General features: G+C 56.2%; 1 protein-coding gene across 1 annotated transcript in view; it reads left to right on the top strand.

Annotated features, from left to right (window-relative positions):
• The window catches only part of GALNT14 (polypeptide N-acetylgalactosaminyltransferase 14), a 196,699-nt gene extending 182,360 nt beyond the window's left edge, over positions 1 to 14,339 (top strand). Inside the window, exons 11-15 of the mRNA XM_062210174.1 lie at positions 292 to 384; positions 3,524 to 3,607; positions 3,896 to 4,040; positions 12,846 to 12,965; positions 13,839 to 14,339. Of these exons, the coding sequence (XP_062066158.1) occupies positions 292 to 384; positions 3,524 to 3,607; positions 3,896 to 4,040; positions 12,846 to 12,965; positions 13,839 to 13,997 (601 nt within the window). The 3' untranslated portion in view covers positions 13,998 to 14,339. The remainder of the gene's footprint in view (positions 1 to 291; positions 385 to 3,523; positions 3,608 to 3,895; positions 4,041 to 12,845; positions 12,966 to 13,838) is intronic.
• The last annotated feature ends 4,549 nt before the right edge of the window (positions 14,340 to 18,888 follow it).

Raw genomic sequence — 18,888 nt, 5'->3', positions numbered from 1 at the left:
CACGCAGGGTTGCTGGCAGCCAAGGGATGTGCCCGCCTCGCCTGGCTCTTTTCTCCTGCCACCAGTTTCTGGCGTGATTTCTCTGGTCTGTGCCTTCTGGGGAAAGGTTTGTTCTTACTCCTCAAAGCATCCTGTGTCTCAGGGGAGAAAGCCCGTCTGGAAGCCAGAGTGGGTCCTGGCTGCACCCGGCATCCTGGGAGCAGTGGTGTCACTGGCCCAAAGCAGTCGTGTGTGTGGGAGCTGGAAGGGCCACGGTTCCTTGCCAACAGCTCCTTCGCCTGCCTCCCCCAGGAACACCAAGCGGACGGCGGAAGTGTGGATGGATGACTACAAACAGTACTACTACGCCGCCCGGCCCTTCGCCCTGGAGAGGCCCTTTGGCAAGTGAGTGTCCGTCCTGGGGTTCAGTGGGGCGGGGAGACTGAAGGGCGCCCAGGCTGTAGGCCGAGGGTCTGAGCTGCTGGCCCTGAGCTATGGCCATCTCTTCTTCTTTTGAGCCCCTTAGCACTCCAGCCCACTTCTGTGTGCAGGGCTTCTTGCCACTCTCGTAGAAACTTCTGGCAACAGGGGCCACCAGCTCAGTAGGAGCGCTGAGCTGTGCTGTGTCCAATGCACTCACCTTCCCAGCTTCGTACAGAAAGATGGGGTGTGAGTGAGGCAGCCCGAGTCCCTCAGGGTGGGGTCCCTTCCCCTGCTCTCAGTCACCCAAGCCCCCTCCTCCTGTGGTTCTCCCCGGGACAGCTCTGCTTGGGCTTCCCGGGGTAAGAAGATGGGGAGAGGAGTGATTACTGAGAAGGAGATACCTTTGCAGAAGGCACCTCATTCCTCCTCCTCCAACTCGGAGAAGTGGGACCGATTCCCCCTGTTTGATAAGGAGGTTGAGACGTCTGCAGGTGGAGGCCCTTGCCCCAGATTGCACTATTTTACAAGAGGCAGGTGCACGCTCAAACATACCTGTTTGATTCCTAAACTAGATGACCTGGCACTCCCTACCCTAGAGCTGATTGGAGTTAAAATAAAAAATGGAGGTTTAGTTTGCAGGTGCAGGGTCATTTATGTTTCTTCGGGGGGCTTTTTGTCATACCAATGTCGCTCACTGCTTGTGACACAGAGGCTGTTGAGCAGATTTAAAAAAAATTTTTTTTCAGCTTAAGCGTCATAGGTTGAGGCCATCCCTGTGTGGGAGGCTTAAATTAGAACCAAAATGATTTCACCTTGGAGAGCCTAAGCCCACCCCATCCCTGCAGCCCCACTCAGGGCCTTGCCTCCCATCCCTTGTCAGTCAGATCCTCTGGCCCACTGGCCAGGCCCACCCCAAACCCCTTCCCTCCTTCCATCCCGCTGGTCCCTCTGCAGCTGGGATTCCACTCTCTTGCTTGAAAGCAGAGCTCTCTCCAGATCCTCCGCCTCTTTGTCCATCTATTAACACCCTCTCCTCTCCCCACAAAGGCTTCTGAGCCCTGGACAAACCTGACTTTGCACCTCTTCCTCTCCTGCATGCAGGCTGCTCTCCAGTACTGGAAATACCAGGTAGTGCCACTTCCAGTGCCCCGTGGCCATCAGCCTCCTCGGGCACCCCCTGGCCTTGCTGCCCACCCCAGTCCACCCCAGCCCCAGCCTTCCGATGAAGCAGGCGCCAACCTGCCCAGAGCTACGCCACTGCATTGCGCCATCCTTCTCGGTCCCTGGTCTGCCGGGACAGGCTGTGCTTGCTGTGCGCCAGGCCAGCCCTCCACCTGTACTCCAGATGCGCCATTCAATCCTGTGCTCATTCATAAATCAGCATTTTATTGAGTTCCTGCTGCCTGGATTCATCTCCTCCTGGCGCGGGGCTTCTCAAACTTTAATGTACACACGGCTCTCCCGGGGATCCTGTCAAAATGCAAACTCTGACTCCAGAGGTCTGTGTTGCTAATAAGCTCCCAGGCGATGCGACGCTGGTGCGAGAAGGTCCCCCGGCTGGTCAGCTTCTAGAACCTCTCGGGGAGTGTCCTCGCCCTTCCCCCAGGGGGCTCATTGACCTGCTCCAGGCAGTGGCCGGGGCTGTAGAATTTGTAAGAGACCCTCACCCCAGTGATTGTCTTGTGCAGAGGAGCATGGGCACGTAGTCCCCCAGGTGCCCCCCCCCCCATCTCTTGTGTGTTGCATCATTCCATGAGCAGCAGCTGCCCCAGCCTGGCCCAGCTGTGACTCCCTGACACCCCCGGCTGTCCCCATGAGCATGGAGAGGTGATGCCTCCCCCACTGCTCCCTTCTGCTGAGCCCCTGCCCCTGGCTTTCCTGCCCCTGCCAGGCTCCGCCTTTGGGGTCCTGTCTGGGGGCTGCGTCTCCTCTTCCAGTCCTCGCAGGGTGGTCTGTCAGAGGCCCTCTGCTCACCACATGTCCTCCCCGGCACTCGTGGCCACCTCTGTGCTGCTGGCATAGAAACATCTCCGTTTCTAAGCTGGACCTCTTCCTCTGAGTTCCAGGACTTCTGTTCAGGAATCAGCTGACCACCCCGACCTGTCCTCCAGGAGCTTCCATCTCAACGAGTCCCAAACAGAACTCATGGAGTCTGCTCCTAACCCTGCTTCTTATCCCACATTCCCCACCGCCTTGTACCCCATTGCCCAGGTCAGAAACTGGATGCCAGCCTTGACTCCTCCTGCTCCCTCTCTTCTCCCTGCCCCATCCATCGCTGTGCCTCCGGACCCTTGAGGGTCTGTACAGTCAGAGCCCCTACTCTGCCCGGCCCTCTCCCACCTCCCCTACCCCTGCCCACCACATCTATTGTGGGATTCCAAGTGCAGCTCTGCAGGCACAACTTCTCATTTCCTGCTGATCTGTTTGCTCCCCTGTGCCCCTGCCCCACCTGCCCCCTGGTTTGTCAAGATTGAGGGGGCCCCTCCTTCCAGATGCCAGTGTGACTGTTACCATGTGAAACGCCCTGCTCCCAACATGCAAGGGCACCCCCCCCCCTGGTGTCACACAACCCCCACGGACCCCTCTGTGGCCCAGGGGGGCTGGGATGGTTTGTTCCATTGCCTGTCCCACCATCTGGAAGTTTTGCAGCACCTCCCTTCCAGGGCACCCGGCCTGACACACGCCAGCTGTCCCGGGGGTGATCTTTGCAGAACAAACCCCGCCCAGGCCCCCGGCCCGGCTAAAGAAGAGTGCTCTGAGGCTGGGGCCTGGGCCGTGGTTTATCAGCTGCGGAGAGACCGGGAGGAGGCCCACCCAGAGTCCCTATGGTGAATTATTAACCACACAGCAAGTGTTCTCACCACTTTGCTTTTAATGAAAAGTTAAAAACACCCCCAAAGTCCATTTTCAGCCCTTGATGTCTTTGCTACTGTGCTGTGAGGTTCCACTGAGGGTTTCTGTAGCTCTGTCTGGAGCCATGGGAATCTTCTCCTGGTCCGATTTCCCAGCACCTGCTGGAGACATGGAAGAGGCATGTGGGCGTGGGTGGTGCCTTGTGCTCTCTCCCTGGCCTCTGACAGCCTTGTTTGTCTTCACCCCCCCCCCTCCCGCTGCCCCCCAGCATTCGGAGCAGAGTGATGCTGAGGGCCAACCTGCAATGCCAGGACTTCAAGTGGTACCTGGAGAACGTCTACCCGGAGCTCAGGTATGCCCCCTGCTGGAGCCTCTGCTGGCTACAGGGACAGCATGGCACAGGGAGAGGGCTTTGCATGGCAGTCTGTGGAGGCCTCCTCATCCCCGACGCCAGACAGGATGGATTGTACTGAAGCCGGGACAGGACGGGTGGCGTGTAGCTGGTGGCAGTTTCTCAGCCACCAGGTCTGAGTCCCAGGTTGCAGCTCAAAAGCATAAGCTCACTGACCCTGGCTCCGCCCACCCCCGTGGACCCTGGGCCCTGCCATTCATACAGCACCGCCCCACCCCTTCCCTCCAGGATCCCCAAGGATTCCTCCATCCTGAAGGGCAGCATCCGGCAGAGGCACAAGTGCTTGGCGTCTCAGAAGCAGAACAACCAAGGGAGCCCAAACTTGAAGCTGAGGCCCTGTGTCAAGTTCAAAGGCGAGGAAAGCAAGGCCCAGGTACAGTAGCCGTGAGCCCCGCAGGGAGGAGATGGCTGCGTTACTTGGTCGGTCTGTGTCGCCTGCTCTATATGACCTCACGTGCCCCTTGACCCCAGGTCAGCAGGAGGGAGCCCACCTGTGCCTAGGCTTCCGTGTTCTCAGAATTCCTCTAAAAGGGGGGTGTAAGAACTGTGCATTTAGTCAGCAGCAGGGCAGTGAGCTGTCCTTGGTGGCAGTAACAGTGTGGGCTGGGTCAGGCAGGGCCGGTAGCGCAGCCACATCCCACCAGCGTGATGTGCAAGGGAAGAGACGCCTGCGCTGGGCAGTACTGCCCTGGGGTCCGAAGGCCTGCCCTGTGGGCCTCCCAGGGCCGACCAGACCACCAACATCTGCAGCCCCAGCTCAGGGCAGGGTCATCGCGCCGCCCCATGCCCCCTCCCCCAGAGGCCCCTGGCTCCGCCTCGGCCTCTCCTGCTTCCCCCAAGTCCACAGGACCATTGTGACCCCTTCTGAGAAGACTCTCCTGGACCCGCCCGCAGGAGCTCCCCCACTCCACCCCCCACCACTTGCTCTCTGGTTTGAGGCCAGAACTGCTCTTGCCAAGGTCACTGACAAATTCACAGCCCGCCTCCACCTCTGGAGCCTTGGCCTGCTGAACGCACCACAGCACGTCCGTCCGTGTGACCTCCTCCTGGCTCCCGTGGCTCCCTGGCCCCCATTCCCCTGCATTCTGGTTCTTTCCGTCACTCTCGTCCCCTGTGGTGGCTGCTTGCCAAGGTCCTCGGTTTGCAGTTCTTTTCCCTGTGAACGGTCTCCTGGAGACTTTCTCCATGCTTCCCGCTTTGATAATCTCTCTTTCTTTTTAAGATTTATTTGATTTATTTGAAAGGCAAAGTTACAGAGAGCCAGAGAGAAGAAGGAAGGAGGGAGGGAGAGAGGGAAAGAGGGAGGAAGGGAGAAATACAGAGACAGAGAGAACCAGAGAACTATCCTTTGGTTCATTCCCCAGGTGACCACAACTGCCAGGGCTGGCCCAGGATGAAGCCAGGAGCCTGGAACTCCATTCAGGTCTCCCACATGGCTGGCAGGGCCTAAGTGCTTGGGCCATCTTCTGTTGCCTTCCCAGGCACATTAACAGGGAGCTGGATTAGAAGTGGAGCAGCTGGGACTTGAACCGGCACCCAGATGGGATGCTGGCATTAGAGGTTGCGTCTTGACCTGCTGTGCCACAACGCTGGCCCCTCCTCTGTTCATTGATTCATCAACTTTGTATCTTCATCCATCCACAACTCAGTCAGTCATTCAACAAACACTTCTCTGCTAGCTGTGCAGATTGGAGATGAAAGGCTAGGAGTGGGCCTCACCGGGCCTGAGGCAGGCGCAAATGAGTGAGTGACCCAGTGATGGCAGCTGAGTCCTGGGCGGAGCTTCCTCTGGGGTGCTGCTGGAGCACCCCTAGATGGCATCGTCTCACACACGAGGAACAGGGAAGTCTTCCCTCCCTGACAGAGCAGGGTGGTCCCTGGTGTGCAGCCGCGTTGCCCACCTGGACACTCTCAGGCAGACTCTCCATGGTTCACCTGCACAGATGGCTGCGGGTGCCGGTTGGACAGCAGCCAACCCCTCACCCCCCAACAGCCCACCTGTTCCCTCCACATGACCACCTCCTCTAGGCTTGCGCTCCCATCTCTGCAAGTCCCGTCTCATCCGTCCTCCAAAGAGCTGTTCGCAGGCCCTGGCTGTGTTCGCCTCTTGTCTGATCCATGTCCCTCAGTCTCGGCACTGAGGGCGTGTGGGGCCAGCTGCTTCTTTGCCGTGGGGCTGCCCCACACCTTGTAGGCTGTCCAGCAGCACTGTGGCCTCTGCCCATGGACACCTGGAGCACCTGCCCTCTCCTCCCACACCTCGTACAACCAAAGATGTCTCCCAACACTCCCTCTGCGGCCAAGACCTCCGTGTTGGGTACCGTTGGCTTAGGCTGTGGCAGCGGCTGATCCTCCCATGCTCCAGCCCCTGCCTCTCAGCCCCCGCCTCTCAGCCCGTTTTGCATGTGATCTCCAAAGCACTGCTCCCAACCTTCCATGGCTCCCCATCGTCCACCACCATAATCCAGGCCGCCTGGCTCTGGCTCGCTGCGGCTCTCCAGGAATCCTCTCTGGGCTACAGCAGGACAGAGAGGAGCTGGGAGTGGGCCAGGGAAAGGGGAAGGTAGCCCCGGTGTGGATCTTGCCCCAGGTGCAGCTGGCTCCAGTTGCGTTTTGTGAAGTGTTGTGGTTGGTGACGCTCATCCTGTTTTCTGAGTCTGTGTGTGAACAGTGCCCGTGGGGATCCCAGCAGCCACGTGCTGTCTCCCTACTTCCCTGGGACAGGAGTCGGCGTAGCCTGTGCCCAGCGATGCACGGTCTTTTCAGGCTCTTGCTGTCTTTGGCTGCCTGAGGAAGTGGGAGGAAGGAGCCCCGGGCTCTAGCGGCCTCCGAGGAGGGTCCTCCTGGGCTCTGGCCCTGGGGAAAGGTGGCCAGGCCTTCATTTGCAACAGGGCAGTCATGACCATCGCAGGTGAACTCCCTGTCCTGTGAGAAAGGGCAGCACACAGCTGTGACCTGCAGGCACCTGGGGTCAGCTTGTGTGGGGGGGACGCCCCCTGCAGCACTGCCTCGTGCACCCCCTTCCAGTGTCCCCTCCACCTTCGTCCACGTCTGCCTGCCTCCCCACAGCTTTGGCTAACAGTAGGTGATGACAGAGGTCTCTCCTCTTAACCCTGCTCCACTCACCACCTCCCCACTGTGTCCTGTCTGTTCCATCTGCCTCCTGGCTGGGCCCAAGGGAGTCACATCCACCCCCCATATACACACACATGACCATGCAGCCCTCGGCCCCTGTTCTGTCTGGAAGGTCCTATCGGGGAAGTGACAGCAGAGCCCCATGAGGCAGGTAGTACTATCATGCCCATCTTACAGGTGGTGAAACCAAGGCTCAAAGAGGTTTCACTTACCTGTAAGTGATGAAGACAGGTTTGGAAAGCCTGCCCGCCTTGGATACACTCTGCTGTTATGGATACTGGCAGGATGCTGGCTGGTTCTGGGACTCTCTTAGGTGGAATCATGGGAGGAGACCCCTGTCCTCGAGATTTCCCTTTGAGGTTGAGAATATTAGAGGCATAGCTCAGCTCCACCTTGACGGGAGAGAGCCGATGAGACCGGGTCCTGCGTGGGCAGCTCCCAGAAGCAGCGCCTGTGTCAGGGTCTAGGGTGGGGCAGGCAGGAGAGTAGTCCATCCGAGTGCAGTCATGCCCCTCTAGATGGTCTAGGGATGAGATCCACACAGGTCCTGAAGTGACCATCTGCACGGAGGTCGTAGGGTGCTGGACCCGGGAGAAATAACCATCCGCACGGGGCTTGTAGGGTGCTGGACCCAGGAGACAGGATCTAGAGCATGCGCCCTGCCTCCAGCTGACCGCTCCCTCTGTGGGTGTGAGCCTGGGGCACTGTTGTGTTCATTGTTGTAAGGGGGCTGTTTCGTTCCCCAGCTCTGACACCGATGTCCGCAAACTGATGCTCGGGGTGAAACCCGGGAGAAATGCAGCATCCTTTTGTACACATGTGAAGCCCAAGAAGTCACCAGGTTAACAAGTTTGCTCTTCACGTTATTGGATTCTCTAGGAAAATATTTGTGAGAGGTCAAGGGAAGGCCGGTGCAACAATTTAGTTCCACCCGATATAAGGAACAGGCAGGGGTGTGGAGGGAGAGCACGGACTACAAGAATCTTCTTGTGTGCCTCCGCCATGCCGTGTCCCCAGTGGTTTAGGCTGCTGGTTCCTGGGGCAGGAGTGCAGGCAACAGCCTGGCCCCGGAAGGTGGAATGACAATGACAATTCTTCCCCAACCCTGGACTCTCACCCGCGCCTCCTCCACTGGCTGTGTGATCTGAGTCCACGGAGGGACAGACTGCCAGCCTGGTAGCACCTTCCTCCCTGTGCCTTCTCAGCACAGCCTGGGCATGGAACCCTCACAATGGACACTCCTAGGCGGTTTGCCCAAGGAAGGTCTGAAGGGCTACTGTCTCGCATCCAGGTGGCTGCCCCCAGTCCCCATCCTCAGTCATTGGTGTTTGCTAAACAGAGCCCCAGTCTTGGCACGCATGCGTGTCAGCCCATTTATTCCTGTCGGTGACCCTGTGAGGTTGGCACCCATAGTATCTTTATTTTGCACCTGGGGGAGCTGAGATGCAGATGTTTGGGCCACCTACCCAAGTTCCCAACATTGATAAGCAAGTGAGCCAGGGTTTCAGACCCACCCTGACTGTCACCCCAGAGCCCCATAGCATGACCCACAAAGAATGTAGCGGGTGTGGGGTTTCCATCCCAACATAGGTTACTGAACTCTCACAGAGTGAGAAGAAAGGACAGGAGCAGCCAGAAATAAAGACCCCTAAAGTGAGTGCAGTGAAGGTCCTAACCTTGGGGCCCCCCCAGCCACCTCTGCTCAGAGGCGTCCAGCAGGGAGAGGCTGAGGTTTGGATCTGCACAGCTGCTGAGGCAGCACCCGCACGGCCACTTGATGCAGCTGGGTTGTGGTCAGGGTTGAAGCTGATCTTCAATGACATAGATACATCAGAGGGTGGTAGGCAGATAGTTTGGTTGAACCAAGGCTCGTTCCCTCCAGACAGCTCTGTGGCTTGCTCCATGGATGAGCAGAAGAGTTCTGGGGCCAGCTGTTGGCCCTGCATGCTCTCAACTAGAGTCCCATCTTGCTGGGTCTGCTCCTGGCATTGCCCAGTGCTGCCATTGACCTGGGACCCCCCTGCTTCCGTGGAACAGTACCCACCTTCCAGGGTTGCCATGAGCATTAAGTGGACAGTGGATTTGAGGCACCTGGAACCAGGCCCGGTGCTTGCAAGAGTCCCTAACCAGTACAAGACCAGCACTGCTGCCTTGTCACCTTCACTCACTGTTCCCCCACACAGAAGAATCTTTGAGCCTGAAACCTGGCAGCACCAGCACATGACATAGCCTCTAGCTTGCTGAAAACACAGCACCCAACTTCTCTCCACGGCTGACATTTCTCTCGCTCTGCCCAACCGCTTCTCCTTGCCACGTGTCCTAGAAGTACACGGAGCGCTTCAGTCTGAGCCAGAGCCAGGCTCTGGGCTAACGGTCTGTCATCCCCCTGCCACTGGACAGAGCAGGGCTTACCAGGACTCTACCCAGGTCGAGCCCGAGAGATGCCAGGGCAGGGCTCAGGTGCACATCCAGTGCCTCTGGAGCTCTGGGACACGGCTGGGGCTGCTCAGCCTAACACTGTTGGATTTAGGACCAGACCGTCCTTCATGGTGGGGCCCATCCTGTGTGTCATAGGTTGCTTGGCAGCCTCCCCGGCCCCACCTTCTAGGTGCCAGTCACACTCCCACACCCCGATGTAATGGGCTGGCTGAAGGCGAAGTCAGCCCAGCTGAGATTTCTTCCTGCTTATCAGTGGAGGGGGCCCGGGCCATTCCAAGGCCAGCAGCCCTGCCTGGGCCCCTGACTCATCCTCACACCTGCCTCTTTCCGTCTGTTCCCTTTAGTGCGGCTTTCCTCTCTGCTTCTGCATCCAAGGCTAGAGGAAGCCCGAGGCTGAGTGCTGTAGCCACATGGCCAGTGGCTGGAGAGAGAAGGCCACTCCTGTTCCAGCAGCACTGGCCCTCTCCAGGGCGTCCCCTAGTGCAGGTGGCCTTGGGGCTGCCCTGCCTGGGTATACTCGTCAGGGACCTTCCTCTGCCCTGCCAGACCCTGGGTTACCTTCCATAGGGACCCCTGTGGGTGTCACTTGGTGGGGGGGGACCATCCGTCATGGGCTGTGCTGTTGCCAGTTCCCCAGGTAGAGTGGTCAGCAGAGGGTCCAGCATTCACCGGTCAGGCCAGATCCGCTTGTCGGGTCCTGATTTCTGAGTCGCCGAATCTCTTCATCGTGGGCTGTTGTGGGAGCTCTGACGGGGGCAGGATTAGGACACCGCTGCCTGTTTGTCTCCCCCTCCGCCGGCCCCTGTCTGCTGCTGCTCCCCCTCCCTCCTCTCCCCTGCAGATGTGGCCAGAGAGCAGCCTTCTCTGGGAAACGCCGGGAAGGTCCACTCAGCTCCAGGGCTGCCCCCTTGCTGTGCCCAGGCACGGCTCCCTCCAACCCCAGCCCCACACGGCAGGAAGCCTCGGACGCTCCTTCCAGGTGGCATTCCTTCCATCCCCCACCGCCAGTTTTGGAGGCCCCTTGGATATTAACAAAAAAGATGAAATGCCAAAACGGGCTTTCAGAAACTGTTCTCAAGCCGTGCTTTTAACTCGGCAAACACAACTCACTGTGTTGTGGCAAAGGCAAACTTACTTTCTCGATGCTCATGCATGGTTCCCTGCAGGCTGTGTGGTCAGGTAAGGGCATGGGAAAGATGAACTGTGTTGTCTTCCTGCATTTGGCATCACTTTTTATGCCATAGGCCTGGAAGAATGTCTCTGCCAGGCTTGTCCTTGGACTTGGCCTTGGGCCAACTCCCCCTCCCCATTCTCCCTTCCCCTACTCCCTTTCACTCTGTCTCCCCCTCCCCTTCCCCTCTCTTCCTTCCTTTCCTCCTGCCCCTCTCAGCTCTAGGAGTACCATGGGGCCACAGCCAGGGCCAAGTCCCTCTTCTGTATTACACCCAGATAGCTAGGGCCTCACTTCAGGGCCCGCGCCAATCTCATCCCTGGTTCTATACTCCCTGGGTAGACTGAGTCCCTAGTACACATCCCTGGGCCCCAGGGGGACCATTTAGAGGGGCGTGACTGAGCCTGGCTATGCAGGCTGGGGTTTCCAGAGATCACACAGAAGCCAGCACTGTTGGGTGCTGTGGTGTGGAACCCTTGGTATGGGGGCCTCCACTCACACTCATAGCCCAATTCCTAGAGATGTCAGAGAGTGACATCTGGTAACATTCCCAGGCAGGCCAGAGAGTGGCCTGTCCCACCCCAGATCCTGACAAAGGGTAAGGTGGGGGTGACTGTGGCCTTTGCATGCCTTTTCTTTTGCAAACTGCCCATGAAGGAGACTGTCTCAGTGGCCCTGTCCTGTCCTGTCGCAGCCAAGCTGATGCATGGTTTTAATATTTACCACCTTCAAGAGGAACCTCAGGGCCAGACATCTTCTCCTGTGATTACCCTTGCTGAAAGGAGCCCCGGAAGCAGTGGGGACCCTGCCAGCCCCAGCAGAAGCAGAACTGTTGGAGAGAGTTGGTGTGGGTCCACCTGATGGTACATGACCTTGAATAACCTCTTTGAGCCTCGGTGTCATGGTCTGTAAAATGGAGGTAATGCTGATTCCTGCTTGATGGGATTCGTAAGAAGATCACATTGACCTGCCTAGAGCTGTCAGGGCAGGTGTTAGCTGTTAGTACAGTGTCATGGTTACTGCGTCAGCCCTGGGGGTGCGGACGGCTTCTCCTCTCTTATCCTGGAAAGGTGAAAGGTCTGTGTGGAGTGATGCTCACAAGGCCGGTGTAGAAGTAAAATAGTGGAAAGAATGTCCACGGACCCTTCTTCCGGCTGCAGGAACTCAGTGGTGGTCGGACTTGATCCATCTCTGTCTCCTCACTCCCCAGGGAGACTTTTCTGCTCTGGGTCTTCCCCCAACACCAGCATTTGAAAAGGGACAGGAAAACCCTGGGGCTTGAGCCATCCTTAGGGGCCAGCACTCCTATTGGGCTGGTGGCCCCACGCAAGGGAGCCGGGCAGAGGAAGGGCCCGGACTGGAATTGTTGTCCAGCAGGCCAGGCCAGCTCGGGTAAGCCACGTGGTCAGGGCAGCAGAGGACCTGAGCCAGTGGGTGGGAGGGGAGGAAGAACCAGAGAGGCATGAACAGCGCTCAGCTGACCATGGAGGTCAAGGCAGCACCCCAGGGCCTAGGCACCCTGTGTCTTGTTCTGGGGACTCTTGGTCCTATGACAGGGGCCTCAGTGTGGGAATTGTCATTGGCCCCCAATGAAGGCCAAGGGCAGATGTCCCCAACTTTATAACTGGGAACAAGGCTCTCTGTGGCTTGTTGTTAACAGCCGTTACGCTGGCACTGCCTATTCCCTGGCTTGAGAAGTGAGGAGCACTCAGGCCTGGTGAGCAGAGGCTGTGCTGGGAACCCTGGTAATGGGGCCGGGGATGGGGGCGATGCACCTGCACCCCCATGCTGGCGAGGACTCTCCCGACACCCCTTTCCCGTCACCAGAGCTCGGCCCCTCCATCTGGTTTCTCTGCTTCTCTCCCCGTGGGAGATCAGGGGCCTGGGGAAGGCAAGCATACTCTGGGAATCATTTGCTTTCTCATGGCCACGTTCACCCCGCTCTTCCTCTGTCTTTGCCCTCGGGACCCTGCCTCCATCCTGCTCTTGTCATCACACTCGTGCTCTCATGACTCTGACTTTGATTTGGTTTGAAAGAAGAGGGAATGCTCTGAAGACAGCTGGGGAGGGGATGCCAGGTAGCAGCTTGCAGCATCAAGTATGGGGGACAGACACACGCTGGGGCCCACGTGCTTGGCTGGCCTGATGATGAGGCTCCTCCCAAAGCCCAGATCAGGAGCCACCTCTGTGACCAGGGCCTGGCACACCCTGTGGGCTATGACCTCTGGGTCTCGGGCACTTGAGTGGCATTTCCCAAGGTGACTGTATTACTGGTCCATGCCTGCTAGGGCCCCAGTGCTTTTCACCAAGCCACACTGATCATCACACCTAGACTGTGCAGCAGCCTGCAGGTGGGGGCTCCTGGAGCCAGGGTGCACCTGCCTGTTCCCCCCATCCCAGGCTGTGGATCTCACCTCCCTACTCTCTCCCCAGGTCTGGGCCTTTACCTACACACAGCAGATCATCCAGGAGGAGTTGTGCCTGTCGGTCGTCACTCTGTTCCCTGGCGCTCCCGTGATCCTTGCTGTTTGCAAGAATGGGGATGAGAAACAGGTGAGTGCTCAGTAGGTCCCGGGGCTTGGGACACAAGTACCTGTGGTAGGTCACATCTCAGGTGCAAGAACAGCGAAAAGCCGTTAGAGGAGGAAGGGACCAGAAGACAGAGGGCCTCACGGTCAGGAGAGGGAGGAGAGAGCAGCCACCAGCAGTGTGGCCCCAGGTTCCTTGTGCTCAGATGCCTGTGTGCCCGGTTTCTCCAGCAGCCCAGAGCTGGCCGCACATGGTGTCCTGCCCACTGTGTGCTGGGGTCAGGGACTGAGACTCAGATGCCTGTTTTGTGACCCACTGGCTGTGTGCCCCACGGCAGGTTCCGGGACCTCTCTGACTTTCCCTTTCTTCCCCCTCTGAAACGCAGTTGGTGATGCCTAAGGCGTGGGGTAGCTGTTGAGAGTGATGGACTGAGACGGCTCAGCACGTGGTTGGGGTGGTTTTCCATGCACCTCTGTCTGCTCTGTCCTTGTCGTGTGAAATGAAGCATGGGAAACATTGCTCGAGGCTCCGCCTGCCATCACTCCCCTGCCCCTGCCCTCTATAACCTTGCAGAGCACGGCCCCTCCCTGCGTGCACCTGCGACTGTCTCACTTCACATTGTCTGGCCCGTGACTTGCAAAGCCGTTGCTGCCTAAGATTTCCTAGCAAGCACTGATTTTACTTTTAAGTTTTTTTTTTTAACCCGATTAAACAAGTGCAGTCCCTGGCAGAGCAGTTAGCTGCAACCCTCGTTCCCTTTTTTCCCTCCTGAGACCTTGAACTTGAGTCGCTGTCCAGCTTTCTGATGCGCCACCACTCCCGACGTTACAGATAGGACCCCGTGTGGCCCCAGCCCAGGCCCGCCTGGCTCATCCCCTCCCCTCTCTCTCTCCTCAGCAATGGACCAGGTCAAACTCCCACATTGAGCACATGGCGTCCCACCTCTGCCTCGACATGGACATGTTTGGGGACAGCACGGAGGCCGGCACAGAGGTTGTCATCAACCCGTGTGAGTCGTCACTCATGAGCCAGCACTGGGACATAGTGAGCTCTTGAGCTCCCTTACCCGGGGCCAGCGTGGCCTGTGAGGTTGGCACTTTCCCCCGGCCACAGCAAACTGGAAACCAGGCTGCAGGCAGCCCCTGACTGCTGCCCACGCCCTGGACTGGGAGGCGGAGGCAGAGCCCCCCAAGACAGGTGCGGCCGTCTCAGGGAGGATGGAGGAGGAGCTCGGAGGCCAGTGGGGCTCCGAGACGATCTCACACATTCCCAGGGGCACGGAGTTCCTGGCCCCGTGTTCCTCTGCCTGGTCCCTGGAGACGGATGCAATGGGAAGTGTTCATGGCTCCCTTTCTTCCAAAAGAGAGAAAGCCTTCCCTGTTACCAGGCAAGGACTGGCTGGAGGTTGTTTTCAAAACAAATAAAGTTACTTTTCGAAGTTGTCTCTGGGTGTCTCTGAGGCTGTGTGTTCTGCCCCTGGCCGGGGGCTAAGCAGCTTTGCCACTGTGGTGGGGTGGGGGTAGGGGTGGAGTGCCTTGAGGACAGCGAGGTGGGTGACCTGTGTGCCCTTGTTGTGGCTGCCACAGCCTAGCTGGGTGAGCTCGGGAAGACTCGTATGTTCTGTGGTACGCCTTTTCCTGTTGTGTCAACATGGGACCAGATCAGTGGTTTTTACAGACAAGACATTTCTCACTTGGGGAAATTCTTTCCAGATTCCTCAGTGGAGATCCTGAGACAGAGGATCCAGGGAGGGTCTGGGCTCCTCAGCTGGTTCCAATGCCCCTCCTGGGTTAAAGCAACCCTAGACGGCCTCAGTGGGCCCTTATGGGCCTGTGCCCTGTGGCCGTCAGCATGTGCGTTTCTTAGGCTAACAAGTCCCCATTTATGGATGTGCTCTGGGAATTAGTTAGGGTGGTTGCCCATCTCCTCGAAGAAACCACACGTGTTCTGGAAAAGTTCCCAGGTAGGCCCACACATTCTCTACCAAGGTAAGTTCACTCTCTTCCATATCTATTGCTACATAATGAATTAGGCCAACACTTGGCAGCTTTAAGCAACACGGGTTTCCTAGCTCACAGCCTCCGTGGGTCAGACCTGGCTAGGTCCTCTGCTCGGGGCACCTTACCAGGACCAGTCAAGGTGCTGCCGGGGATGTGGGTCTCTTCCGCACTCAGCCAGTGCTGCTGGCAGGAGCAATTGGCCAGAGATGCCCTCAGGCCCTGGCCATGTGGTGTCTCCAGCAGAGCAAGCCAAGAAGGCGAGCGCTATCAGCAGGATGAAAGCCCCACTCTTTGATAACTGAATCTCATTTGGCAGCACTTCCGCCAGATTCTGTTTGGCGGGAACTGTCACCAGGTCCAGCTCAGACTTGGAAGAGGCTTATATGAGGGAGAGTGAAAGAGGACACGCCAGGAGGCAGGGCTCAGTGGGAGCCATCTTAGAATCCACCGACCATTGTAACTTCTGCATTCTAAGCAAGTGTCTGTCCCCTCATCTGAAAGTCCTTCAGTGATAGGAAGAGGTTCAAGCTCATTGGTGTAAACCCCTTGACCACTGTAAATTCAGGGAGTAAAGAGCCAAGTGTAGACAGACCCAAAATCTCCGCTGGGGGTTGTGTGTGCTTGTTGATTTGCTCCTGGTACCTGGGACTTGGCTGTTTTATCAGGTTCACTTCACTCTGCACTGGGAAAAGGAGACAAGGCCAGGTCAAGCCATCAGTAGAAGACATACTGGTGGCTCCTTGGGCTCTATGTGCACGGAGTTCAAACTAACTTGGCAGAGAAGAAAGAGAACAGGAGATTTTGCCAGAAACTCTTCCCCTAAGCAGGTGGAGTAGGTGCTGTGCTGTGATCAGTGAAAGCGGAGCCTGGTATCGTCCTTACCTGTTTGTTTGTTACCCTCTGTAGTTGAGTTCCCTGGGACAAGAAAGGTGTCTCTTGCCTTTCTTTAGCCCCAGCACTGAGCTGGGCACACCAGGTTTGTCTGAATGGATGATGGGAGAATAATTTCTTGCCCAAGGTGAAGCAACATATGCAGATTTTACTATCCCTATGAGGTCACGGCCAGCAAGGGGAGCTCGCTCAGACACCCAAGGGAATGGGAAACAGGAATGAAGGCCTCTGCTCCTGACCCCTGGTCTTATCTCAACCTCCTTTGATGTGGCAGAAAGCTGATGCTCAACTCTCCCACTGAACTTCCTGAGACCAGAAGAGCTTGGGATAATAACGAAGAGGAGCATGGAGGGGAGTCTGCCAGTAAGAGGTGGGTGGCTCTCAGGTGAGCTTACGGCAGATGTCTTGAGGCCCCCTTGGTGGAAAACTGATGATGCAAATAAGGATCACTGTACCCACGTGGCCACCTCTATCCACAATCCTGGTGATGATGCAGCTGAGATGAGAGGAATTGGTGATTGAAAAGCAAGCTTAGAAGCAATTCCAACCTCCACCAACTCAAGACAAAGCTGACAGTGACCCATTGTAGTCCCAGGGGTCCCGATATCTGCACCTGCATGGCAGAACTGGTGTGGCCAGGCCCCGGCTGACTGTCAGATCTTTTGGTGGATACTGAATTAGAGTCCTCAGTCAACTCTGATCATTGAGTTTGAGGGCCAAATTTTAGTGTCCTGGAATAGCTCACTTAGTCGGTCATTGGTAGCTGTGAGTGAAAGTGAAAGTTTGCCCCATGACACCAGCCTATGAGAACTGAGACAGAGACAGAGACAGAGACAGAGAGAGAGAGACCTATTCTGATGATCTTAAGGACTCACAAGATTCAGACCTCAAATCATGCTTGGAAAATCTCTTCCTAACACAGTCTCATACCATACCACGAAGTAAGGAGTTGGTCTAGAGTGACAGAATCCTCTCACCTGGCTGGCGCAAATAACACAGAGTTCTGAGTATCTCAATGGTGTGGTGTGTGTGTTCAATGTTCACACACGCAACAGAGAGAGAGAGTGCTTCCATCCACTGATTCACTCCCCAGTGGCCATGACAATTGGGCACTACCAGGTCAAATCCAGGAACATAGGATTCTACTCAGGTTTCCCACATGGGTGGCCAGGGACACAAGTGCTTGGGCCATCATCTGCTGCCTTCCCACATACTTCACAGGGTACTGGATTGGAAGTGAAGCAACTGGAACTCACACTGGCCCTCATATGCGATGCCAGCAATGCAGGCTACTGCTTAACCCACTGCACCACACTGGCCCCTACTGTGCAGTTTTATATAAGGAACCCAAGCACCTGTGGGTTCGGGTGTCTGCAGTGGGGAGAGGGAAAGACTGTGTCCTAGACCCAATCCCGTGTGGATCAAGGGTGAGGCAGGAGCCTCTGCCTAGCTGGTGTCTGGATTAGGGTTGGAGGTGAAACAGTTTTGGAAGAATGGGGAAGAGTGTGAGCTTCCGGGTGAATCTGAGCTTGGCCAGTGCTGTGTTCAGTCTGAGACTTACTCTCTTGGCATTTTTTCCCTGACATACTTAGTGATTTCTCCCCATGAGTTCAACTTGAGTAGAAGATTTTTCCTCTGGGTTTCTCCAATACACTGTTGTGGAGGCATCCTTCAGTTTTCATTTGCTCTGCTAGGGTTCTTTGGAATTGCATTGATTGCAAGCCAATTTCTACATTGATCTCTCTGTAGGTGGTTTTCACACAGAGATGAGACTGTGGACCCACCATCTCAACTCTTGGCATAAGCTCAGATTTTGATCTTTCACCAATTGCTTATTTCCACCTCAAATTTTAGTAGTTTTCATGCCATCACTGCTTCCCAGCTGGTGGTGCATGGAGTTTAACTGGACTGTTCATGCACCCTTCATCTCTTTCTCCCTACTCTAGCTTTGAATTCCCACCTGTCTTTGAAATTTGGAAACCATCCCCCATTGCTTTCAAATATAGGCCTGATGTCAAATTGCCTTATCCAATATTTATATATGTGCAGGGGAAGGGGCTTCCTCTGTTAGCTCAGACAAAATTCCTTAGTGCTGTAATTAGCTGTCACCACTGTCTTTCCCACTGGCCATTGGACCGTATCTTATTGTAGACACTCAATAAATTTCTGTGAATGAGTGTGAGAATAAGCCTGTGATTCTATAGTACCACTTCCTAATTACCTCCTGGCTAGTTATCAGACAGTAGAGTTTTAAAAAGACAGCTAAGGCAGAAACGGAAGACTGAGAAGACAAACTTATAACAATAAAATCTCGTTACAACACACATCGATTTAGGGATCATGCATATTTTACATGATAATGACAGAGTTTAATACTGAAAATGCTAACTGGAAAGAGCTATCAGTAATGGAAATCTTTAATACTGCAGAGAAGCCTGGCAAGACAGAATCTGTTCTCATAAACTCTGGGGTGGGTGGTGATAGAACAGAGGGTGTGGACCCGTGTATCTCTTCTGCAGAAGTCTCAGGCATGTTCCCTAGCATCTGGTGACCCGGGTGCTGCTGGCTTTCAAGGACAGTTTCACCTTGATACTGCTGCCCTCGGCAGTGTAACTTCAGGAGCAGAGTTCAAGTTGTAGCCACCCACCACTGTAGCTCACCCAAGGTGGGAGGAAGTGCCTTGCTTCCCCCGTTTCCACATGCTGAGCTGCCATCTTGCCTCAATGCGTCCATTCTGTTAGCACCATGGACAGCGCCTGATGACCCTGTAAAGGGGTGTGTGTGTTCTATGAGAGATCTGGCAACTGCACAGATGGAGAGCCTCTGGCAGGTCCCTCAAGGTAGATAGAAGCCTCTTCCCCCTACCCCCTGCAGAGCCAACCGTCTGAGCTCCCTCCTGGCCAATGCTCTCTGGCAGCCCAACTCGGATTAGCCAACTCCAAAGCTCTGAGCGCTTTTCCATTTGCCATGGAGCCGACTAATTTAATGAAGCCGTCACAGTGCAAACCTCAGGGCTTATTGGAAAAGGACTCGAGCACGACATTATTTCACAGCAG

This window comes from Lepus europaeus, chromosome 13 (genome assembly GCF_033115175.1).
Source record: "Lepus europaeus isolate LE1 chromosome 13, mLepTim1.pri, whole genome shotgun sequence".
Classification (NCBI taxonomy): domain Eukaryota; kingdom Metazoa; phylum Chordata; class Mammalia; order Lagomorpha; family Leporidae; genus Lepus; species Lepus europaeus.
This window is presented reverse-complemented; position numbering and strand designations above follow the sequence as displayed.